Genomic DNA, 26,438 nt, shown 5'->3' with positions numbered 1-26,438 from the left:
TAGATAAGCCCAATGGCTGCACTAAATTAATGTAAAATCACTGGTTTGACTTCTCTGGAAATGTTTCAAGGGTGTGGTTTGAGGCATTTGGCATGAAATTTTATATCTTTATCTAGTTAGTAGGTACTAACTAAGTGTTCATTGAATGATGAATACATTTCACTTATGCCTCCAGAGACTTGTGAGGAGTTTGGTGTGTTCTCCCCGTGTCCTTGTGGGTTTTTTCCCACAATCCAAAAACAGACGTTGGTAGGTTGATTGGCTGCTCAAAAGTGTCCGTAGGTGTGAGTGAATGTGTGAGTGTGTGTTGCTCTGTGAAGGTCTGGCGCACCCTCCAGAGTGTGTGGACCCAACGCAACCCTGAACTGGATAAGCGCTTACAGAGAATGAATGAATGAATGAATGAATGAATGAATGAATGAATGAATGAATGAAAAACAAAAGGGCCCCAGGGATGGGACTGACTCAGTGAATTAAATATGGACTCTAGCCCCAAAACCTAAAGACTCGACTCAGACTTGCACCCCTGAGATTCAAACTCAGCTTTATACTTGAGAGATTCAAAAATAAATTTGGAATGCCAAGAAATGGAGCTCACTCTCAGTCCAGAGACTCAACACCTGACTGAACCAGCTCATAACCCTAAGACTCAAACTTATCTCTGATGTGTTTGATTTAACTTGACATCTTTTGTCCCAAAAGATGATTTCACAAACCTTGCACTAAACCTGCCAAAACACACCAAACAAGATTTATCTTATAGATTATGAATTCTTCTATATCCAGCTATATAGGGAACCTGGCCCACAAATGAAGCAGAATTTTTTTATTATTTGTTTTTTTTTTTCAATATCAAAATCATACAAGGTATGTACATACATTCTTCCTCCTACACATTTCAATGGGCTGGTTTCATTCTCTTATCTGCCACTCCTTTGTCTTGTTTATATAAAAACGTTGCACAGGGCTTCTTTACAGAGCGTGTGACCGCTGCTGTGATCTGAAGCTTGGAGCTGCCAGGTATGACTTCCACATCCAAAGACAGAGGCTGATGTGTAGTATTTCAATTAATTAAAATGTAACAATTTTTTTTATTTCTAATATAATTCTATATAAAAAAGGCATTAATTCCAAATAATTTTGGAGCATTTTTGTCTGGCCCATTACTGTGAAATATGATGTAGAGCAGCAAGCATTTTCAAGTGATGTAATTAAAAAAATTTGATACAGGAGTTTGTTACCAGAGCCTCTATCTCTAACAGGAATACTCAGCAACTCCAAAATGTATATTTAACTTGCTTAGAGATGATGACTACTGTAACATTGTTCTTCTCTAATTATAGATTTGGTGACAGCAACCATGGGTCTACTGACCAGAACATCTCTCTGTTTCATTCTCATGGTCCTCATACAACGCCAGACAGTGGCTTTTAAAATTTTCTTATCGAGTTCTGTGACTCATGGAGAAAAAACTCGCTCTGCAATTTTGAATGCAACTCTGCAGGCCTGCAAAGAACAAGCTCTACAACAGGGAAATGATTTTGTAGAGGTGAGTAAGAAGAAACCAAATCATAGCTTTTCTATTGGTTTTGGATGGTATCTTTATTGTTATTGTATGGTATTTGATTATAGAATGTGCTTTTTTGAGAAATAGCTTAATAAACAAATAGTTTTCTTCACTGCAGCCAAAAACACTGACTGAAGAGTCACTGGTGGCAGCTTGCTCTTCAGCTGATTCAGCCAAAGGTTTTAAAAGGACCATCAGCAAAATCAGAAACAGGAACGCCTGGGTGGACATTTATTATGTCTTTAAAGCTAAATATCACTTTGATGATGAGAGCTTTTTGAATGGACGGGATTTCATCACCAGTGGAACAAGCATTGTGAAGACCAGTGTTAAACAGCAGAATTATGAAACTGCCCGAGAAAAGCTTGGTGAGATCCTGCACACTGTACAGGTACGGCAGCAGGCTATTTTACAAAATGAAGATAAGTCTTTACTGTTAAAAATGTGTGAGTGGATTCACAATTGAACCCCTTAATATCCCAGCCTTATATTAAGGGATTCAACTGTGAATCCTCCTCCACACATTTTTGTATATATCTTTGCAGAAAGTGTTAGTCTAGGATATCTGCTTGTTGATAATGTATTGCATGGCATATAACTGTGACAAAAATTAATTAGTAGCATCAGACTGATTAATTTTTTGTGCTATTCTCAGCTTTAGGATCCATGACTGGTAAAACTCAGTTAAAGCAGGGCCAGTTTTTGAGCATTAAGTCCAGGGCCAATATGGACAATAACCCAGCTAATAAAACCTGTTTTGGTACACTGGCAATTTACTCAGCTGCTTTTAACTGTAACAATTGTTATTATTAAAATAATATTTTAAAAATGTTATGATGAAAAAAATACTTGTTTATTTAGAATACACAAAATGAAAAATTATTTAATCTTTTCAATTTATATTTTGTGATCTAATCCAGTATTATTTGATGGGAAACTTTATACAAAAGTATAAATAAATAATAGTAGTAGAAATAAAGAGAGTTGCATTTTTCAACAAATTTTTTTCTCTGTCTGGAGAAAGCGAGTGTTTAATTCAGATTGATTCAAATGGAAACTGAAAGTAAACCAGTAAAGGAGGACCAAACCTGCCAAAATGAAAAGTAAATAAACAAACAAATGTGGGATTAAAGAAAGTGTCACGCCCTCGTCCTGTCACGTCTGTTTTTCCCACTGTCTGTTCCATGTGCTGAGAGAGCACATGGCTCTGTTTGTTGTTGCCCTAGTCCCGCCTTTGTTCCGCCTCCTCGTCTGTGTCTCATTTGTTACCCTGCCCTCTCATTATCTGTTCTAGGTGTATCTTGTCTGTGTCTTGTATTTAAGTTCCCTTGTGTCTCTCCCAATTGTCGGTCATTTTCACTGTTTCAGTCCCTGTTACCTCTGTCACGTTCTCAAGTCTGTCTGTCTGTCTGTCTCTGCTTTTTCTTGATCATTGTTTTCCAAGTCGTTGTTTCATGTTGTCGTTTCATTTCCTCTGTCGTTGTTTTGTTTTGTAGTCTGGTTATCTCTTTAGTCTGTCTGTCCCATTTGCCCTGTTTAGCTCCCCATGTCCAGTTTAGCCTGCTTAGCTCCCTGTTTTGTTGTCTTGCTGTTAAAGTCTCTTTGTTAGGTTACTTTTCGTAAGTAAAGTACTGTGTTTTAGCGAGTGCATCCGCCTCCGTCAGTCCCTTCGGCGAGTTCCTCACAGAAAGAAAAATATGGGGAAAATGAGAAATGTATAAATTATATTTACATTTAATCTATAACTTGTATATTTATACATTTTGTTTTTAATTTTGGGCATTTATTTTTTACTCAATATATTCATTTATGTGTTATTTACTATTTTTATTAATTTTCACATTTATTTATATTATTTCTGTATTTATATTTAATGTTTTAATTGATTTATATTCTTGTTTATTTTTATCATTTTTTCCTTTATGTATTAATCTTTTTTTGTATTAATTTATTTCCATTTTTTCCTACCCTTGTCCATCAATGATGTCACAGAATCTAAGGCTGTGTCTGAAATGATCCACTAGTTCACTGATCACTATATAGATTGTACTATGAGATTAAATTTGTGTATAAAACATTAGTCAATAATTGTTGCTTACTGTAAAACAAGTAATAAATATGCATTCAGGTTGTAGAGTTTTCTAATAATTTAATCAAAAATATTTTAGTTACACAATTCTAGTTACATTTGGACTTGATAAAAAACAGGCAGTGTATTTTTATTCGAATTTGGTAACTATAAAGCTAATATTCAGAGGTGGGTATTCTGAGGTAATCACAAGCCTTTTGTAAGTCTCTCTGAATAATAGAATAGCCTTGTAGCCACAGCAGTATGTTACAGCTTACTGTTTGAATTCGCCAACAAACTAAGACAGCTCGCCTCAGATCACTAGTATGAGAGACCGCCTAGGGCAAAATTATGGGAGGCCGTCTAGGGCAAATACACTGAAACACTTGCGCACACTACATTGAAACACTTGCACACTACACACTGAAACACTTGCGCACACTACATTGAAACACTTGTACACTACATTGAAACACTTGCGCACACTACACTGAAACACTTGCGCATACTACATTGAAACATTTGCACACTACACACTGAAACACTTGCGCACGCTACACGGAAACACTTGCACACCACACACTGAAACACTTGCACACTTGTCGATCAATTCCAAAAATGGAAGCGATTCTTTGCCAATTAAATCCCAGATTTAGGCAGTGGATAATCTGGTCTGCTGTTAAATCATACCGTGGGCGACCGGACGTGCCACTGGAAGTTGTTGGAGGAATTATGAGAATATTGTTGCCTTGATATCTTTGGCCCGGAGATTGTTGTAAAATGAGAATTAGACACTGATATAAAGACTCCAAAAGAGTCGTGCATTCTCTCACCACAGGTCCTTCTCTGCGCCCTACTGCACGTATGATGGACTGAATGGTTCTTGTGTGGTGCTCCAGTTCAGTGTAGTGTCTGTGTAGCAGGTCATCTTGTATGGATTCCACACAACGCAGGACATCACGCAAAAAATTACGGATATCCTCACTGTTACCAGAAATACGCAATGGCTGATCAAATATGAAAAGACTAATAAAAAATAATAAGAACAAATGTTTGTTCATCTCTGAAAAGACACAGAGCACAGGAATTAGTCATAAAAGATTGTACCCTGTGCTACACAGCTGAGGGCATCTTCTCTTTGCCCTAGACGGCCTCCCATAGTATTTTGCCCTAGACCGCCTCCCATAATGGCCTCTAATACCCTAGTCCTTGTCATAGCACATATATGTATCCATCTTAGGGCTGAAAAACCAACAGGACTGCAAGTATGACAGAAATTGTGATTAATACTGAATTCAAAAGTGTGTGCATGAAGATTATTGAATAAATGGTGTGCCAAAGTGCCAAAATAAGACACAAAAATTGTTTTTATTTATTACATTTTTATTACATGTGTTGCATCGGGTGCTCACCAACTTCAACTTCTATCAAGGGCTACAGTAACAATCCCAACACTTTAACCTAGATGGCATCACAATGGCTCAAAATTCTAATTTCCCACCATCCCTGAAAGAGCCTCACTGAATGAGGGGAGACAGCACAGAAGTAGAAGCAAGATTTATACACTTTATTAAACTAAGAAGCTTGTTAGCAGATAGCATCGATAATAATAAAAAAAGATAATCACCCCATACAAATACACGCACACACACACACACATATATATATATATATATATAAAACCCAACAAAGCAAACAAAAAAACCCACTCCACACTAATTACCACGGTTCCGCTCAAATACTGCCACAATGATTAAAGTAATAAAACAACAAATTAATACCCAATAAGGAAAATACAAGAATGGAAAAGAAAAAAACCCCTAGTGAATATTTTGCCCAATACCGCCCACTAATCAACTTTCTAGCAGTATACTGTTAAAACACAATAGATCTATAAATACTCCTAAAAGACAAGAAGTAACTGTTCCAATGGCAAGGGAGACGCTAAGCTTTTAGTAAGTCAAATAACCCAGAATAAAAAAAAAAAACTACACAAAAAAATTAAAAAAAAAAAGATTCGAGAAAGGAAAACAGTGGCTGGTACAGCCACACAGTGACCTGCAACACAAAAAAATAAACAATAACAATCTACCCCAATCCATCCCTTCATGATGCCATCTAGGAATAGAATTGGTAAACATACTTCCATACATATTTCTGCACTCATACACAGATCTTTACCTGTATGTATCTTAGTAACAGACCTGCACACGCTTCAGTAACCATGACTAGACAATAGTTTCCAGTTCCTCCTCTACACCCTGCTCCTCCTGGGTCTACATCTAGTTCTTGTGGAACTGACCGCACAGGTTGGTCAACTAAAGATGGACCTACAATGCGCACACCAACAGGGAGAGGTTGCAACTCAGACCGGTGAATATTTAATTCCACCCCAGGGTCACTACACCGTCTTATCTTATATAATGTACCCTCCTCATCCAAGCATTGCACCACCTCATATACCTCAGAGCCCCACTCTTCCTGAATCTTATGGCACCCTTGATTACGGTGATATGCCTGTGTCCCTCCTGAAAGGATGGGTAGTGGTTTGATTGTTCCCGATATGCTACAGCTGTCCTCATATGCTTCTCTGCATGAGCATACATCCTAACCAAACTTTCCTGATGTTCTTGCACCCAATCATTTTCCCCTCTCATAACAAGTGGTTCCATCTCAGCCCCCAAGAGTGCATCAGGTGGGAGGTGGGGCTTTCGCCCAAACATCAGCTCATATGGTGAATATTTCTTGGACTGATGAATTGTGGTATTATAGGCGAACAAAACCGTGGACAAATGCTGATCACCTCTTCTTTTCAGGGGCAAAGTCCTAAGGAGTTCATACAAGGTGCGATTAAAACATTCGCACTCACCATTTCCTGCTGGATGATATGGACTAGTCTGACTCTTCTTAATTTCATAAAGCAGACAAAGGCGTTTCAACAGTTTACTCTCAAAATTCCTACCCTGGTCTGAGTGGATCCTCTTTGGAACCCCATAAGTGTAGAACTACTTTTCAACCAGGATCTTAACTACCGTACTAGCCTTTTGATCCCATGTTGGGTAGGCCTGAGCAAATTTTGAAAACACGTCAGTGACAATTAGTATGTTTTCTCTCCCATCACTCAATTTCTCAAGCACCGTAAAGTCAATTGCCAATATTTCTAATCGTTGGGAGGCTGACAAACTACCCAGAAAAGTACGCACCCTCAGTGGCTCAAAGGTCGTACTGTCTTTGCAGCAAGACACCGCTGACACTCATTACACCACTTTTCTATATCTTGACGCATAAAGGGCCAGTAACATCTTGCCTGTATTAAACTTAAAGTTCGCTCCACCCCTTGATGACCATGGTCATCATGGAGTGCTCCAAGCATCTCCTCTTGCAAAACTGCTGGCAATAAAAGCTGTAATCATTCTGTAAACTCAACTGGGACAGAGGATACACGATACAAGATTCCCTCCTGCTCTCTAATACATCTCCATTGGCGTAAAAACTCCAAAACTTCTCCACTCAACTGGGCCCGCTCCACCCTAGAGGGAGCTTGCCCATGCCTCCAACACGACAAAAAACTCTTCAATGTTGGATCCTACGATTGGAGGATGGACAAGTCTGCTTTACTACGAGCTGGAACGGCATTCACCGCCTCTGTAGAGTTACCTAACCTCGAGCTTTGATCTCAGTAGGAACTGTAATGCCAGGAGCCACTTCTGCCAAGCTAACAGATTTGGATGGAAGCAGCAACCGTGACAAAGCGTCAGCATTCCTATTTACAGTACCAGAACGATATAGTACTTTAAAATCAAACAAGGCAAGCTGAGAAACCCAACGCTGCTCTACTGCCCCCAACTTAGCAGTCTGTAAATAACACAATGGATTGTTATCTGTATAAACTACAAAAAACTTTCCCAAGAGATATTGCCTAAGTTTCTCTGTTATTGCCCACTTTAGAGTTAACAACTTTAATTTCATAGCACTATAGTTGGTCATATTCCTTTCAGTAGGTCTCAACCCACAACTGGCATAAGCAATTGGCTTCCTCCCTTCCTCATGTTCTTGTGACAACACAGCACCTAACCCCAAGGAACTAGCATCTACTTCAAGGACAAATGGCTTAGAGAGATCTGCATGCCCCAAAACTGGAGCAGTAATGAGTTTTGACTTCAAGTCTTGAAAAGCCTGCGCACAGTTTTCATACCTATAATCCTGCAGGGACCCACCATAGCGCAGTTGTCTATTCTTCTTTGGTTGTAACTTAGCAACTATACGATGCAACGGTGCTGCACTCTTAGCAAACTCCTCCACAAAACGCCTATAATAAGAGGCAAAACCCAAGAATGAACGTAGCTGCGTAAGGGTAGATGGTACCTTCCACTCTGCAAATACAAATATAGCAATCTTCTCAGGGTCAGTGGACACTCCTCCAGCAGAGACAACATGCCCCAAATATTTAACTTGTGTTTGAAAAAAACGACACTTGCTCAATTTTAGTTTGATACCATTTTGCTGCAGTTGTTGAAAGACCAACCTTAAACGCTGTATATGCTCTACAAAAAAAAGAAGAAAACATCAAAACATCATCCAAATACAAAAGAAGGGACTGGAACCGCTGGTCCCCAAAAATACGCTCCATTAGCCTCTGAAAAGTTCCAGGAGCGTTACACAGGCCAAACGGCATATGTTTAAACTCAAATAACCCAAACGGGGTACAAAATGTATTCTTGGCCTGGTCCTTCTCTGCCACAGGAACCTGGTTATAACCACTAGCAAGATCCAATGTTGAAAACAATTTTACTCCAGTCAGTGCGTCCAAAGATTCCTCAATTCTTGGGAAGGGAAATGCATCTTTTTGGGTTTTAGCGTTAAGCTGACGATAATCTACACAAAGGTGTATGGTCCCGTCAGTCTTTTGAACCACAACAATAGGGGAAGAGTAGGGGCTGCAACCTGGTACCACTATACCCTGTTCCACCAGTTTCTGTTTATGAGCTTTCACCAAATTATATTGCGAAGGAGGAAGGCGGCGATAATGCTGCCGAACTGGGACACTATCTAATAAGGGGATCTCATGCTCCACCAAGGTAGTACACCCCAAGTCTCCCCCATCCCGACTAAATATGGCAGCATACCTACCTAACATGGACCTTGCTTCTAGGTCCTCCTCTGCACTCAAGTTAGGCCAGGAAACGGTCACTAAACCCACTTCTGATGACTGACTTAACTCTACAGATTGTATGTATGCTATAGGGCCCTGTTGATCACCTTGTTCAGAAAAACAAACTGGCTGATTTACTGGGTTTACGCTAGCCATACAGGCCTCCCCAAGTATAACATTGGGCTTCAGCCACCGATCCTCCTGACCAACATTAACCACAAGGACCAAACCTTACCCTTTCGAATAGGCAGAAATGCAGTAGGCACCAACAACCCGGAAGGAAAGCCCTCTCCTGAATCTGAAGGTTCTAATAAAACAGCCTGTACACAAGAAACCATGTCCTGTCGACAGACAGCAGGGACAAGTGTTAACGTACCAGCTGAAATACGCACCACTGGGCCTCGGGGTACCACTACTGGCCCCAGGTGTCCAGAACCAGCTATCCATTCTAATAACTGGCACTCGGAAAGGGCTGCTCTCCAGCCTTTTGGAGCAGTCTGAACTACAAGAGACCAAAATAATTGATCCCCATGCAAATTAAACAATTCCTTGTAACAACTCCCCAAAACATTCATCCCCAAAATACCAGATACTTCCATCTTTTTTCTGCTGAGAAAGTGCATCCTCTGGATCCTTCACTACCAAAATTCCCATACGAGGCAAAACCCTTCCCAAAACGTCTATATCTAATTCTACATAACCACAATATGGAATGTCCAACCCATTTGCTGCTTTAAGCCGCAGCCGACTACACGACTGAAGTTGGTCCTGCACTCTGGACTTAAAATGTGCCTGGAAAAACCCTTCAGTAACGGTGGTCACCATTGAACCGGTGTCCCACAGTGACGGTACTACTTCAGTAACCACGACTAGGCAATCCTCCACTGGTTATGAGCTTCCATCTGGTACAACAGTCTTTTAACTGGGTCTCGTATACACGTTCCAATTCTAGTAGCATAGAGTCATCCTAAACTCAATGTCTTACTTATATGTACTGCTACTTAAATTAAAACATTCTTACACAGTTCACTAAAGAGAGCAGAAATAATTATTCGTTTTCCAAAACAGTTCTGCAGTTACAAATTAACTAAAGTGAACATTCGTATTTCTAGCTCTCTCTATTCACTAGCTAATATTCCAAAAAAACAAAATGTTAAAACTCACACGTCCTTCCCAGTGTAATCAGCTGACTGCAGTATATTTGTTGCACCCCGTAATAGCATGCACACGTAGTGATTTCCAACACACCCTGCACATTTATGGCTCTCAAGGGCTACTCAACCTGTAGTACAATAAAACACTGTTCAGCATCTAAAATGCACTGACATGTATCTGTTCAGCATCTAAAATGCACAACACATACCTACAATATCACGACCCCAACCAGCAGTAAAAGTTCGCTGCAAGCATCCACCATGCCAAACGAACACTACTGCGCAGGACAGTACATATAGGCACCTCCTCCACAAATTAACACACGTCATCCGACATCTGCCTCCACCTTGCAGGCCCAGGCACCAAAAAAAAAAAACACAGCACACCCAGAGCCCCCCCACAGGAGGGAAAATTCCCCCAAGGTTTTCCTTCTGGTGCAACGCTACAGGTCCTGCCTGTTACACATGTAAAAAAAAAAGTAGATGCAAAATTTTATATTTTTTAAATGATTACAGAAAACATTAATAAAAATATTGCCAAACTACATTTCTCTTGTGTCTCGTGACAAAAGGTCAAGATGATTTGTTTCCAGAATTGTCTGAATTCCCCTTTTTTTGTCGCTCACTGCTTCCCTATAATGTTCTACATATTACAGCCTATACAGTGATCAGTGAACAAGTGGATAATTCAAGACACAGCCTTTATATTATTAAACCGCTCTGCATTGTGGGATATTAGTTCGTAAATGGTGTACATCGATTGTTCGCTGGATTTACGGTGCATTGTGGGTAATAATCTAGTGTTGAATAAATCATATACAATTATTTAAGCTTCTATTTCAACATTTATATTTAAAGAATTCTCCTTTTAATTACTTAATGTTTTAATTAAATAATATTGTCACAAAAACCCTCCATATGTTTGTTATTCTCTAGTTTGTGTGCCTCCATGTTCTGTGTTTAGCCCCTTTGCTCAGTGTTTAGCTCCCTAATGATCTGTTTGGCATTCTTGATCTCTCCTAGCTCTGTATGTTTTTATTTTAGCTTTTTTGCTCTCTTTCTCTGTCCTTAGTCCTTTTTATTGTTTCCTTTTATTGTTGTATTACTGAGTTTAGTTACTGTTCTCACTCAGAATAGTTACTTTAGTGTTTCATGCTTTGTAGCGGGCCATTTTGTATTTGCATTTCTATCTTGTGTCTTGCCTTTCTTTGTGTCTTGTTGTATTCATTGCATATTATTATCCTGCACATACATCCATTCCTGCTTCTTGTTTTTTAATTAGAGGTATGTACCTCAAAATTTACTAATTTCAGCAAAATTCCCTCCAAGTTCTAGCCAATGTTCTGGGTTTGGAGCTGCAGATCCTATCCCATTCCTCCTCTGTAGTAGTCACTTCAAGCTGGGCAACAGGCATACTCAGAGTTCTCATTTTCAAATGTTAGCATTGTTATACTTAAAGATGATTTCTGACACTGGCATGTCTCTCACAGGATTTCTACAGCCACAGTAACTGGATTGAACTGGGAAACACGAGACCTTATTCAAACCTGATCAAACCAAACACCAAAATTGAGAACATTGCTGGTAAAAGTCTGTTTCTGTGTTAAACTCTGCAGAAATCTCAGATGATGGAATGAGGGTTATGTTTAAAAAGTAAAAATAAATTAGCTTTTTATGTCTGTATTACCCTCTGTCTTGCAGTCCATTCTATCTGGGTTTATGGTTTGGAGCAAGTAGGATACTTTATACTGGTTTTAAAAGTTGATTTGAGTGTACCATTCTATCTGGTTTTATGGTTTGTGGCAAGATGGATACTGTATACTGTTTTTAAAAGATGATTAAATATATTGTGTGTTGTCATTATACTATGGATCAGTTTTCCAGACTGTAATGAAGCCTTGGATTATAAAATCACCCGGACCGTTGCAGATGTGGACCACATATTGGCACCACAATAATTGAAGCAAAAATGCCAAAGTGGCTCATATTGTCAAAATGCTCATTTGGCCCACAAGCCATGAAAGAGATCTGGTCCATTCTTGCCAAAGTTATGGGCGTACTGGCCACAGTTAACTGAAAAAGAGCATGGGGTGGCACAGTGGCGCAGCAGGTAGTGTCACAGTCACACAGCTCCAGGGGCCTGTGGGTTGTGGGTTCGATTCCTGCTCTGGGTGACTGTCTGTTGTTCTCCCTGTGTCTGTGTGGGTTTCCTCCCACAGTCCAAAAACATAAGCGATTACAGATAATGAATAATTGCTGTGCTGTCATGTATCTTTACCAGTCTGATGTTTACTGAAAATATAATTATCTTTCTAAACTAGATTCAGAAACATGCAGGAGTTGTGTTGGAAATGACTGCTCAAACAACATATTGGGGTATATTATCACAGAGAAGAAACTCACCTCAGGATACTTTAACTTATTCAGCTCCAGCAAACCAAAAGGTACTGTATATTAAAAAGAGCAAAAAGACATCTTCCCACCAAAACATTAGCAAAACATTTCCATGAAAGTTACTATTTTTACATTAAACACATCTTTTAATACCCAACACTTCACAAACAACTGACATCAAGAGTTTCTACAGAAAGGTATTTGACCTTAAAACTTTAAACTTAAAAAAGATAATTTGAAAATAATTTGTTGTATTTTTATTATGTCATTTCAATCCAAGGAAAATGCAGCCATGGTGGGTTTTTTGATCGGACAAAACGTACAGATCCCAAAGGTGGCATCAATAAGGACGATATAACCTCAGAACATGGTAATCTACACAATCAGGCTGCAGGGATAGCTACCGCTGCAAGCACAGAGCTACTGGAGGACATTAGGGCAGCGATCGGAGATTCTGAATTTTTGAGGTAAGCAAGGAGCACTTACTCTGTATTTATTTATTTTCTTTAATTAAGATTGGAACGTTTACAACCTGAGATGGCAAGCAGCTAAAAAAAAGTGTCATTTGAAAGGCACTACATACATTAACAAAGAGAAAAAAATACATTTAACTGGATCCCATTCGTTTTTTAGAAGACTTGAGCAACATCCTTGAAGTTCAAATCTAACTTGTTAGTGTTGTTAGTGAGAGCCTACCAAAGAATGAGGTTTTTCACAATTAATTGCTCCAGATGAAGTTCCAATCTGAGAGAGAGGTCCTGGAATATCAATCAGCTCCATAGTCAGGGAACCTGAGGTGCTGTCTCTCCAGACTTATTTGCGGGACTCTAAAGAGCAGCAACTCCTGGTTGTTGGGGTCCTCGAGCCTTTTGGGGATGCTGGCAGTTCTCAATCTGTGCTGGCTGGTTCTTTGGTGCTCCTTCAGCGAGGACGGTTGATTCGGTAGCTCAGTGAAGTGCTAGTTCCTGCGTGAATCCTATAACTTCTGATCTATAAACTAATTTCAGACATGTCCACTTGCTTCACCAAATCAAGTTTACAAGCCATTGATCAGTTCTAGTGTGGAAGCTTTTGTCGAGCAATAAATAAACCAAATCAATGAAGTATAATAAAACAAAAATAATTATCAAAAATTCTATCTTTCTTCGGAAGGCTCAAAACTTAAAATGGAGTCTGTTCTTTTTCTGAGGCTTTTCTTTGTGGAGCCGTGTGAATCGTTCATTGATCACTGGTGGATCCTGAAGTCGATTCGTTGCTTAGCTGATTTTCTGTGCCGGAACTTGATTCAAACACCACTCGAACTGAACTCCAAAATTAATTAATTAATAACATAATTAATTCTCTTAAGAGAAAGATATTGGGATAAAACATGTGTCACGATTCACGGATGGTGGACGGACGGAGGTGGACCCAAACGCTAAAACACAGTGATTTTATTAATGAAGGAATATAACAAAACTAACACAAACGAACTTGAGAGCAAACACAATGACTGGATAAATGAAAGGACTCGAAATAACAACATGAAATGAGGCAACCAAAACAAGGAACAACTGACTAGAAAGTAGAACAACACGAAACAACACGACTTGGAATGGGAACCACACAAAACAAATGACCGATACCAGGAAGCGACACAAGGGGACTTAAATATATCAACAGACAAGACACACCTGAAACGGATAACGAGGGTTAACAAATGAGACATGGACGAGGAGGAGGAACAATGGCGGGACTAGGGCGGAGACATGGACAATAACATACAGAGCCATGTGCTAAGAGAGCACATGGCTGGGAAAACAGACATGACATGACAGGACGAGGGCGTGACAACATTTTTCCTGTTGGACTATTCCACAGTCCATCAGTTTTAAAACAAATCAGTTTTAACCCAAGTACAGAATAATATATTAAATAAAGAGGGGTTTCCATGTATAGTTAACTAAGCAGAGAGGACTTCTCAATCCATGTGGTTTCTGAATGAGATTCTCCTGTTTTAGATTACTGAATGGTTCGTTAATATTATAAAAAGATAACAAATGTAAGTTAAATGCATTTAGTTGTTGGATCCATTTTTTCTATGGGAAATTTTATGACAGAGCATCGCCATTAAACACAAAAGAAGAAAACAACACATTCAATCTTAAAATCTGGGTGGGGTGCAACAGGGACTCAACAACTGTAAGAAGGATCATATTTAGTGTCAATTTAATTGTCACATTAAGTCTCAGTGTTAGGTTGTAATATCAGTTCCATATTCATATAATCAAAAAATTATTTTCCTTTTAGGCCATAGGTGGGTATGGTGGCCTGCAGGCGTCCTGGCTCCCAGATTACGAGATTATCTCAAGGTGTGAAGGGGGAAGCTCTGTGTTCATGAATAATGATTAAAGTTCTATTCAAGGGTTGGGGGAATGTCTCCCCTAGGCTTTGATCACTCTTGATTTTTAGGGAAAGCAGGCGAGTGACCTGACAAAAGGTCTGTTTTCTGAGCAAAATAAACAAGAGCTTTTAATTTTGACCGTCTGATTAACTTGAAAGAGATTTAATTTAGAGATGTCCTGAGTTCACTACAATTATTTCCTATAACCATATTTGCTATATGTAGGAGTCTCACAGAGCAGTAATCAAACAAATGGAGCTGTGGGGATCATTCAGATGGTTGGTAACTTCCAGACAGTGCGTCCAAATATTTCTGATCTAGCAGGAGTGTGGCTCATCAGTGTGGATTCAGAAGAGCCCTACACCATCAAAGCTTTTGGTAAGATGAATACACCTTTTGATAATAAACTCCATATTTGTTGGCATTGAGTTTACACACACACACACACACATACATTTTGCTAGTACGGACCATGCCCGTAGAGGCTGAAACAGGGAGGCGAACTCAGAAGTATTTTGGGGAAGAGTTCAGGGCGGCTTATGAATGCGTATGAAGCCAGACCCCCCCGTTGGATAAATGAATTTGAGAAAAGGGTGGAAAGGGTTGGAGGCGGGAGCAAGTTTAAAACAGGAGGCTCAGTGGGCTTGATAAAGGCCGAACACGACTCCGAATATAGGGATCAGCAGGAATGACCCAGCGCGGAGGAGCGAGCTGACGTCATGAAGAAGTCGAGTCGAGATCCGTCTCCTGAACTAAATGAGGCGAGTTTGTCTGACGCGGAAATGAGGTGAATTTGCAGGGTATATATAGGGCTGAGAGGAGGAGTTCGGGCGTGGTCCTACTCCCAAAATTATGTTATTACATAACTTCACGTGTATATATATATATATATATATATATATATATATATATATATATTATATTTAATATATGTACAGCGGTCAAAGATTGAGTTGGTCTTGAATGTCACTGTGCTTACGTTGTTTTATTTTTCACTGTCCAGGTAAAAGCCCACTTGATTTCCTGTTCGACTTTGTAGAAATTTCTGATACTTATGAAAGCTATGCAGTGTTGAACAGCAGACCTGCAGCCGGTGAGTGAATCTCCAGTCATAACTGATTAAAAAGTAAATCCCTCCCCATTGCATTAACCCTATCTTTTCTCATCTGTTCAGACAGCAATCTCACACTTATAGTTTCAATAGTTGGCGGAGACACTGTGAGGCCTACAGAGGTAGCCCTGATTGGGGCATCAAATTCCAACGCCTATATTGGGACTCTGAAGGAGGTGGCTTTCGCTTTGTTCCTAGCAACCTTCGAAAGTGTCCCAGCAGGAGAGTTTTTCGTTCGTGTTACTGGAATGAATACATCTAAAGCTTCAAATGGCCTCTTTCAGAGACAGTCCTCAATTCAGCTGCAAGCATCGAGTATAAAAGTTACTGTGAGTTTTCAGGTTTCATTGAAAATTTTATCTTGCCTAGTTTAGGGCTACCACAATTATGTGAGAAATTATTTTGACTATTAATAAACGTGCTTTATTTATTGGTTTTAATGACAAATGCAGTATAAAAATGGCAATAAATAAATAAACATAAAGTTCACAAATTTTTCTTGAACCCAAAGAACATTAAAAAAATTCTTGACCCAACTGTGTTAAACATATCAAGTGTAAAGTTTAATTCTAATCAAACAGTGCCCAATTAAAAACCTTTCAGAAGGGTTTGGTCTCATTCAAATTTCGATACCAATATAGACACCTTAATTTTGGGTCTAGGAAACATGCATCATATGAAAACACATATAACACAGCTCTTATTAAACTATGCAGGGTGGGCCATTTATATGGATACACCTTAATAAAATAGGAATGGTTGGTATTAACTTCCTGTTTGTGGCACATTACTATATGGCAGGGCGAAACTTTTCAAGATGGGTGGTGACCATGGCAGCCATTTTGAAGTTGGCCATTTTGGATCCAACTTTTGTTTTTTCAATGGGAAGAGGGTCCTGTGACACATCAAACTTATTGGGAATTTCACAAGAAAAACAATGGTGTGCTTGGTTTAAATATAACTTTATTCTTTCATGAGTTATTTACAAGTTTCTGACCATATAAAATGTGTTTAAAGTGCTGCCCATTGTGTTGGATTGTCAATGCAACCCTCTTCTCCCACTCTTCACACACTGATAGCAAAACTGCAGGAGAAATGCTAGCACATTCTTCCAGTATCTGTAGTTTCAGGTGCTGCACATCTCTTATCTTCACAGGATCACAGTACCATCTTGCTGGAAAAACTCAGGGAACGTGCCAGCTTCAGTGCATAAAGAGGAAAACACATCATCATGTAGCAATTTCGCATATCCAGTGGCCTTGAGGTTTCAATTGATGAAAAATGGCCCCACTTTCTTTGTAACCCAAATACCACATCATCAACAGTCTTGGAGGGATCTATCCAATGTGGGTTAGTGTCAGACCAATAGCGATGGTTTTGTTTGTTAACTTCATCATTCACATAATTGTTTGCCTCGTCACTGAACAAAATTGAGGATCCTGTTCCAATTTTTGTTTTGCCCATTCTGCAAATTCAGTGCACCAATCTGGGTCATCTTCGGTGAGATGCTGCAGCAGCTGGAGTTTGTAAGGGTGGCATTTGTGAGTAACTATTATCCGCCGAAGGGATGTTCGACTGATGCCACTATCCATTGACATGCGGCGAGTGCTACGCTGTGGGCTCTTGCTGAATGAAGCTAGGACAGCCACTGATGTTTCTTCATTAGAGACAGTTTTCATGCATCCACATTTTGGCAAATCCAACACTGAACCAGTTTCATGAATCTTGGCACGCAGTTTGCTAACTGTAGCATAGGAGATGGGTGGTCTGCATTCACCAGACATCAACAAAATTTCTATACGCTCCTCACGTGTTAACCTCTGCGACATGTCAATGGCTGTAAACAAAGAGAAAATTGTAAATAACTCATGAAAAAACCAAAACACACCATTGTTTTTTTTGTGAAATTTCCAATAAGTTTGATGTGTCACATGATCCTCTTCCCATTGAAAAAACAAAAGTTGGATCCAAAATGGTTGATTCAAAATGGCCGCCATGGTCAACACCCATCTTGAAAAGTTTTCCCCCTCCCATATACTAATGTACCACAAACAGGAAGTTAATATCACCAGCCATTCCCATTTTATTAAGGTGTATCCATATAAATGGCCCACCCTGTACATTCATCTAATTCATGTGATTAACAATTCCCTTTTGTGCTATTTGCTCTTAGACTCAAGCTCCAGAATCACTGGAGCCAGGAAAAACACTCACTCTACCCTTCACAGTGTCAACAACAGGTTCTGGAGGAAATTTCAGTATCAGTGTCAGCAATGACCGCAGTTTCACAGTGATCAACGTTCCTGAATCTCTGACTCTTGAAGATCAGGGCAGTGCACATGGTACAATAAATCTGCCTGTCCCTGGAAACACCCCCTCAGGAAGTTCAGTCACTTTGACGATTGAAGCTGCAGCCCCAGAAGGGAAAGATGTAAACTACGCAGTTTTGAGGCTCGCTGTTTCTGCACCGGTAACTGACTGCATTTGCAGTCCTTGTTTGGCCACTTACAGTGAAAAAATTGCTGGTTTGAGATGACTTGATGTAACTGAGCACTGTTTTATTTTACTTGATGTTTTCTAAAATCCTTTAGTAATAAAACACCCTTATCCAGATTACTTAATTGGGGTTGATTAGGTCCACGGTTTGTGTCAGAAATATATTTTCTACATTTATCAAAGCTATCTTGAGGTAACTGAGTCCGGAGTCCCATCCCAAAAAGTGCCCCCAGGCTTTTTCAATCCACTTTTGCACATGCATCTAACCAGCACAGTTGCTGTATTCCATTCACTGATTTTAGCTATCAAAAGTGATGCCCACCACTGCTATTTTAACACCCTTTACTACAACGTTGCTGCTTTTGGCCACAAGAAGTAATGACTTAAAAACAAGGGGTCTGGTACTACAAAAGAAACTCAAGTACCCAGAAAAGTCTCAAGGAGACAGGCTTCTAGAGACAAGGTCTGGACCTAGAAAAGCTCATGAGGACAGAAAGACCCTGAAGAAAACTCGAGGGGCTTACCAGATTACCGGCTGAGCCTTGTGATAGCCCTATGAAAAAGAGCAGAAGACGCAACACTGAATACACAGAAAACTTAAATTTGTGAAAGAACAGGTGATTCAGATCACTCCCTTGGTTACTGAAGAGGGGCTGTGTGTCACCCTCTAGAGGCCAAGTGCAGTTTATCAAGCAGTCCAGCCACAGATGCCACACAAGCCTTAAAACTCTACCAAAAATAATTTAATGATACCTCTCTATAAATCTATTCTAAGTCAAGTTGACAGCACCTAAATATATGTTTCACCTATGCATTAGGTATACACATAAATAAAATTAAAAAAAAAATATATATATATAACAAAATTACAATTTATTTTTAATGAAGTTATGTAATAACATCATTTTGGGAGTAGGACCACGCCCAAACTCCTCCTCTCAGCCCTATATATAACCCGCAAATTCACGACATCTCCGCATCAGACAAACTCGCTTCATTTAGTTCAGGAGACGAATCTCAATTCGACTGCTTCACTACGTCAGCTTGCTCCTCCGGGCTGGGTCATTCCTGCTGATCCCCATATTCAGAGCCGTGTTCAGCCATTATCAAACCCACCGAGCTTCCTGTTTTAAAAAACTTGCTATGGGACTGCCCGGTATCTGACGTTACGTACGGCCGTTGTCATGCCTGCAACCGCTTCGACTGTTCTATGCTCTGCAGTCTTATCCACTCCGGATCGCTGCTCTGCTCTCCTACTTCTACTCCCACTGCAACCGGCCTCCTGAGCGACCCCCCGCATCTGCCTCAGACGCTGACGCAAGGCTTTGAGCCTCCTCTTACCTTCATCTCCGGCTACGATGCTAGTGGACTGCATCGTGTTTGGGGAACACGAATCGACCGTCGGTATTGCTGCTGCTCCACAGCTATGAGCTCTACAGTGCCTTGAGACTCCCATTTCCTCCTCTCTGGCAGAAAAGCCTTGGCGTTCCAGTGAAGTGCTCTGAGACAATGGCGTTACCTTTGCTCACTCAGCTAAAGAGAGAAACCTGTCTGCCGGTGTACGGAGCCCCTGCATAGCAATGCGATGACGTCACAACCTCCTCTTTCCCCAGACTCAACGCCACCTGCTGGAGCTTTCTTTGTCTTCCTGATACCCTTCCTGGTTGTGTCTAAGCTGGAGACATTAGCCTCAATGTCTTATAGTCTTTGCTGTCTCACAGGTCGGTGCCTTAGAGGGCTGTTTTGATAATAATAAAATTACCTGAGCTGCCTTGGATAATAGCTTGGAATCTGCAATATCCATGCGCATCACCAGGGCACTAGTTAACCTACACTGCTTGCCAAGATGGTCCTATTTGAAATGTTAGAAAAGATAGCTGGCAACATGTTTAAGCCTTCATTCCAAATCGCCTCCTCCTTCCCTCTGAATACTGCCTTGATTGACAGCATTGCACCCATTTAGACACAGCCCTCCTTGCTCGTTTCGTTCTCTCTTATCCTCTCTACACATCATCCCAACCCCTCCCTTTATCATCCCACCCCTCCCTTTCTGTTCCTCTATATCTGTCTCTACGCATCATCCCACCCCTCCCTTAATCATCCCACCTCTTCCCCCATTGCAGCCGCAGCTACATGCCTCAGACCTCCTAGCCCGCACCCCTCTATAGGTCTGTCTCCTGTCCAGCGCTCTGGGCACTTGACACAGTTTCTTCATGCCACCCTCTACCCACAGCAGCTGCTGCTCTATGCATCATACTTTCCAGCTCGCACCCCCTCTACTGGTTGCTGTTGGGGGCCTGCTGTCCAGGTGCTGCTATGGCCCCTAATCCTGACTCCTTTGCTGCTGTGCTCCTCCCACCCTCCGGCTTCCAGTTTGTACTCTTTTCAGATGCTGCTGTGGACTATCGTACCATACCCTCCTCTGTGCTGCCTTGCTGCTCACACTCTACAGCTTCTAGCTTCTGCTCCGTTTTCAGGTGCTTCTGTGGACCTTCACCCCCCACTTATTGCTGCTGCATTACTTCCAGTCTCTGACTTTCCAGCTCATCATCTCCTCGTGTGCTGTTACAGGCCATGTCCTAATACTCTCTCCTTGTTGGCTGTGCCACACCCTGCCTCTTCCTTTACAGCGCAAACTCTATCCTAATGTAGACCTTCATCCTAATCCCCTTCCCCTTGCGGTTTCGCTTCATCCTGCCTCTTCCTTTACAGCCCTCCTCTCTCATGCCACGGACCTTCATCCCAACCCCATAGCTGCACTGCCCGCCTCCAACTTCACAGCTTGCACTCTCTCCTCAGAAACTGCTGTGGACACTTACATTCTGCCTCTCTGCTTGTAGCTAAGCTTCTCCTCGCAACTGCACCTCACCCTGCCTCCTATGGTACCGTTCGCATTGATTCCTCCAGGCACTGTGGGCCTTTAACCTGTCCTCTTACCTTCACAACCATGATGCTCTGAGCCCCTAAGTTCCAGCTTATGCTCTCTCCTCAGGTGTTACCTTGGACCAGCACTCAGGCACTTGACGCCACCTCAAATTCAATTCACCTTCTTACATGCTGCCTCTTCTCTGGCACCGGTTTTTCATCACCATCTAGGCATTTTTGCTATCTTTGAGTCAACTTTATACCTTGCCCTCTTACTTGAGCTCCTCAGCACCTTTGGATTTTGTCTCTTTCAGAGTTTTCTCCCACGTGACAAACTGCCTTCCCTCTATCTTGTCATTCCTCTTGCGCTGACTTATTTTGGGCTTCTTATTTGGCCTCATCTGTCATCCCTCTAGATCTCCCTTCCATTCTCAATTCCCTCTAAGCCATTGGAAAGGCACCACTAGGGCACACCTGCCAATGAAGGACATCTCGCTTTATTAATACTGCCCCTCTGTAATACTTGACTTTAAGGCTGCTACCAATCAATCCACTTTCCACCTATTGTTGCCAACCTCAGATCCCTCACCATTACCCAACCACCATCAATTACACTGGACTTAGCAACACTCTGTCCAATGCATCCAGTCTGATGCACTATCATGCTGGCCCCAGATTAATGTCACTATTATTGTTACACTGTAGCTTAATGACATTTAGTTGGTAATACTTAAAAATTCTATTAGTAGTTGATCAATCTGATTTCTGCTGACACGATGATCTTGGCCATCTTAAGACCAACTCTGACTCTATCGCATTTGTCAATCATTTCCCCTTTACTGCTGCCGCATTTAATGACCAGCATTCCTTTAAAAATATTTGGGGGTCCGGCTTTATACGCATTCATAAGCCGCCCTGAACTCCTCCCCAAAGACTTCTGAGTTCACCTCCCTGTTTCAGCCTCTACGGGTGTGGTCCGTACTAGCAAATTGAAGTTATGTAATAACATAATTTTGGGAGTAGGACCACGCCCAATCTCCTCCTCTCAGCCCTATATATTTGTCATTTCCGCGTCAGACAAACTCATTTCATTTAGTTCAGGAGACGAATCTAGATTCAACTGCTTCACTACGTCAGCTTGCTCCTCCGCGGGGGATATGGGGATGGTGATCCCCATATTCGGAGTCGTGTTCGGCCATTATCAAACCCACTGAGCCTCCTGTTTTAAAAAAATTGCTCCCACCTCCACCCCGTCTCCAGCCTTTTCTCATATTCATTTAACCAACTGGGGAGGGGGGGGGGGGGGTCCAGCATTACATACATACGCATTCATAAGCCACCCAGAACTCCTCCCCAAAGAGAATTTCTGCATTTTGTGCCACAATGTCTAATTACAGAAGGCATTTCATGTTTAAAACTTTGCTGGTTAAAAAGATGAGTCACGACTTTGTTTCTAAACTGACAGGAGCAGTGTATTTCTGGAGGCTAGCAGCCTAATGTTGTGCAGTAACCTTGTCTTTCCAATGTTTTAAGGTAACGGACATTACTCCTCCAGTTTGTGAGGTAGTTAGCATTAATGCTAACTGCACAGGAAACTGCAGCCTCTCGTCCTGGGAGCTCTTGGTGAACATGAGCGACAAAAACGATTTGGGCATTCAAAGTGTTACCATACGCCAAGGAGTCGGCTCTCTCAATACCAGCTCTGTACTGGACCAAGGGGTGAACATTACTATGGCCTTCTACAGGGCATCCTGCTGCTTCCCTCAGGTGGAGCTGGTGATGGTGGACGCAGAGGGCAATGTTGGTCTCTGCTTTAAATCTTTGAATGCTTCAACAGACAGTAATGGTGCAGAACATCTGGTAATTACTCCATTGGTTACTTAAGAGGAGCTGTGTCTCCCTCTAGCGGTCAAGTGCGGTTAGGCAAGCAGTCCAGCCACAGGTCCAAGCTGTTGCAAATTTAAAACTCTATCAAAAAAGAATTTAGTGATACATCTCTATTAATCTAACCTAAGTCGAGTTGACAGCACCACCTAACTATATAAATATGTTTCATCTATGTGTTAGGTGTACACTTCATTTTAAAACTTTTTTCTTTTGAATGTGTAATATATAATTTGAATCCAAGATTCAAACATTATCCCACTGTATTTTTGATAATGTAAATATGCTTAGAGGGTGATTTTGATGTTAGCAATCAATACATATATAATACACAATAATTATTGTAAAATGACAAGTGGAAGTTTGAATTTTTTATTACAATTTTTACACAAAATCTGTACACCTCAATAGCAGCGTATTTCTGGAGGCTAGCAGCCTAATGTTGTGTAGTAATCTTGTCTTTCCATTGTTTTAAGGTAACGGACACTACTCCTCCAGTTTGTGAGGTAGTTAGCATTAAGGCTAACTACTTAGGAAACTGCAGCCTCTCTTCCTGGGAGCTCTTGGTGAACATGAGCGACAATAGCAGTTTGGGCATCCAGAGTGTGACCATACGCCAAGGAGTCGGCTCCCTCAACACCACCTATGTACTGGACCAAGGGGTGAACATTACTATGGCCTTCTACAGGGCATCCTGCTGCTTCCCTCAGGTGGAGCTGGTGATGGTGGACGCAGAGGGCAATGTTGGTCTCTGCTTCAAATCTTTGGATGCTTCAGAAGTTGGTAATGGTGCAGAACACCATCTGGTTTTGCCAAATTTCTTTTGGTTAAACGTTGGTATCATCTTGTTGTATCAGTTCATGTAGTTGTAGGAAAAACCTAAATTCCTACCATCAGTAGTTTTAGACTCAATAGACCTCTGAGTTATTCTGTCCTTATGCCCATTCCAGGTCTAAGTGCGATTACTGAAGTGTAATAGTAACTGCTTTCAAAAACCCTATGTGGTTATAAATAAATAAATAAATAAATAAGGCATAATAGCAGAAATAACTAAGTTTAGAGACAAACTCCTCACATGGGTATGACACAATTTAAGTAATCTATGTCACAATAATGCATTTAATCACTCTTTAATTGAAATCTATAATGAAATATTCACAAATACTCAAGTTAGCGCTTCCATAATTAAAATACCTTTTTCAGTCCAGTTACATCATATGCTTGTACTAACAGAATAAGAGGGGAATTAAGGGATTACCAGAACTAAGCAAAATAATAAAGCATGGTAATTAATTTTCATTAACTTTTGATGTTCTTATAAAACCATACATTTCTGGAAGCAGGTTTTAAAGAGATGCATATTTCCATCATGTCATCAATTTCCTCAAGAATACTGGTGGAAAAAAAACTCAATTTCTAATCTTCAATTCACCTTTCAATCTGGCCAACGATCACAAGGATATAATGCTAAGTCCACTACTGTATGATGCATGTCAGGTTTTTTTTTTATTAAATGTACATTTCATTGATTCATAAAAAAAGATCATTTAAAATAAAGAATCAAGGAAATCTGAAGTTTGCAGCAGAACACCTGTGTAAATAAAAGGGTTGGAAAAAGGAGTAAAGGCCGGGATTGGAATTAAAAGAAAACAAGTTTCTTGACCATCCTTTCAAGGCTGCAGTTATACCTTTTGCTTGTGCACCACAATTTTTCCTTTAACTTAACTTTCCATTATTATGCTTGGATACCACATTAGGGTGCCAAAGTCTATAAGGGTGCCTTTAAAGGTTTAGGAAACCTTTGCAGTTTTGTTTTTTTTTTTTTTTTGTGTTGATTATTCAAATTTCCTGACTTTTGGGTTTTTACTGGCTGTAAGGCGTAATCATCAACATTAAAAGAAATAAATGTGTGAAATAGATCACTCTTTTTGTAATGTAAAGTTTGGAGGACATCTCATTCAATGGTTTATGTTTGTTATTTTATAATTCATTGTACACGAATATGGAAGACATTAAAACTATGAAGGAACACGTGTGTGATGGAAAAATGCAGATTAACACTAATGAGTAATGGTTAATAATAACATGTTATTTATATTAATTCATCTTGATTCTGTTCTTATTACATTATGTAGGTCTTAGTGAGCTTTTGAGCTGAAGGGACATTGTATTGTGTTACTGTGACCCAGGAGATAGCGTAGACCGTGGGAAAGTGCTGAAAGAGCAATTCTGAAGAAGTAGGGGAGACTAAATAGAGTGGAAGAAGGGAGTCAACAAACTGAACACCCTCACCTGCAACTTTCTCTTTTTTCTGACAGTAATAAACTAGGATCCACCAATAAGGGAATGTTTGGGTTGATGTAATAACGCATGATGGAGTACGTGACCTGGGTCATATATATACACTGTATGTTTTTGTTCAATAAATGAGAGATAAGAGAGAATCTTTGACTCCGTGTCTCATTCCTCTCTTCTTTGAGCAGAATTCTTTGAGCGTCGATCTTCCTTCCTGGTGATACTAAAAAGAGTGAGATTAATTTTAGATTTGCCATAACAATTTGGGGGCTCATTCGTGATATCTCGTGTGTCTGGTGTCTTCCGAGCGGGGAAAAAAGGCGGATTGAAAGAGCAAATCCAGCCATCCACCAGAAGCCTCCAGAGTGGGGAGGTGGCTCCGTTTCGGGTCCACCGGCATCGCTGATATTGAACTTGGCATGGGACACCAGGAGGGAACACCAATTGAACCGTGATAAGGTAAGATGTTGATGATTTTATGTTTCCAGAGCGGACGAGCTCCTAGGGCAGGACATTCTATTGAGTAAGGTGCCTTTAGAAAGAGTCCGCTAGAGAGGAACATACAGGTGGTGTCAGGTTTGTTTCTATGGGAGAAACAAGAGCAGTTTCTATGAGAGAAACAGAAAAAAAAGAGTTTTATCAACCTGGGGTTGGTGTAATAAAAAAAAAAATAATATATATATATACATATAAAGGTTTTTTCTTTCAATCTTGATTATTTAATTCAATTAACTTGGGATTTATTTTAAAATACAATTGAGGTGTTGTTACAGTAAAACGGCACAGAACCAGGCTAAGGAAAAAGATAAAATTAATAAGGCTGCATCACAATACAGATACATGCTGAAGGAGTAAGGCCCAAGCAGTGTGAGGCAGATGGGAGAATGGGTTAAACTGGGGTTTCCTGAGGGAGAATGTTTCAGTCCAGATCAGTTGAAACGGTTGACAGATGAAATAACACAAAGAACAGGAGACTGAAATACTCAGACAGAATATTCAGCTTAGTGGGTGTTGCAAAAAACTGCCAGAGCCATTTGTAGCGGACCAGCAGGCGCTACAAATGTTGAAG

At 40.5% G+C, this 26,438-nt stretch overlaps 1 protein-coding gene across 1 annotated transcript; it reads left to right on the top strand.

The window, feature by feature from the left end:
- The first annotated feature begins 1,360 nt into the window (after positions 1 to 1,360).
- LOC136705071 (uncharacterized) lies at positions 1,361 to 23,940 on the top strand. The gene is made up of 12 exons (XM_066678289.1): positions 1,361 to 1,549; positions 1,686 to 1,958; positions 11,432 to 11,525; positions 12,263 to 12,385; positions 12,616 to 12,802; positions 14,336 to 14,346; positions 14,944 to 15,096; positions 15,722 to 15,811; positions 15,893 to 16,158; positions 18,003 to 18,299; positions 22,724 to 22,957; positions 23,785 to 23,940. The coding sequence occupies exons 1-12, from the start codon at positions 1,361 to 1,363 to the stop codon at positions 23,938 to 23,940; spliced, it is 2,073 nt and encodes a 690-aa protein (XP_066534386.1).
- The last annotated feature ends 2,498 nt before the right edge of the window (positions 23,941 to 26,438 follow it).

The sequence above is a fragment of the Hoplias malabaricus genome, chromosome 8 (genome assembly GCF_029633855.1).
Source record: "Hoplias malabaricus isolate fHopMal1 chromosome 8, fHopMal1.hap1, whole genome shotgun sequence".
Lineage (NCBI taxonomy): Eukaryota > Metazoa > Chordata > Actinopteri > Characiformes > Erythrinidae > Hoplias > Hoplias malabaricus.
This window is presented reverse-complemented; position numbering and strand designations above follow the sequence as displayed.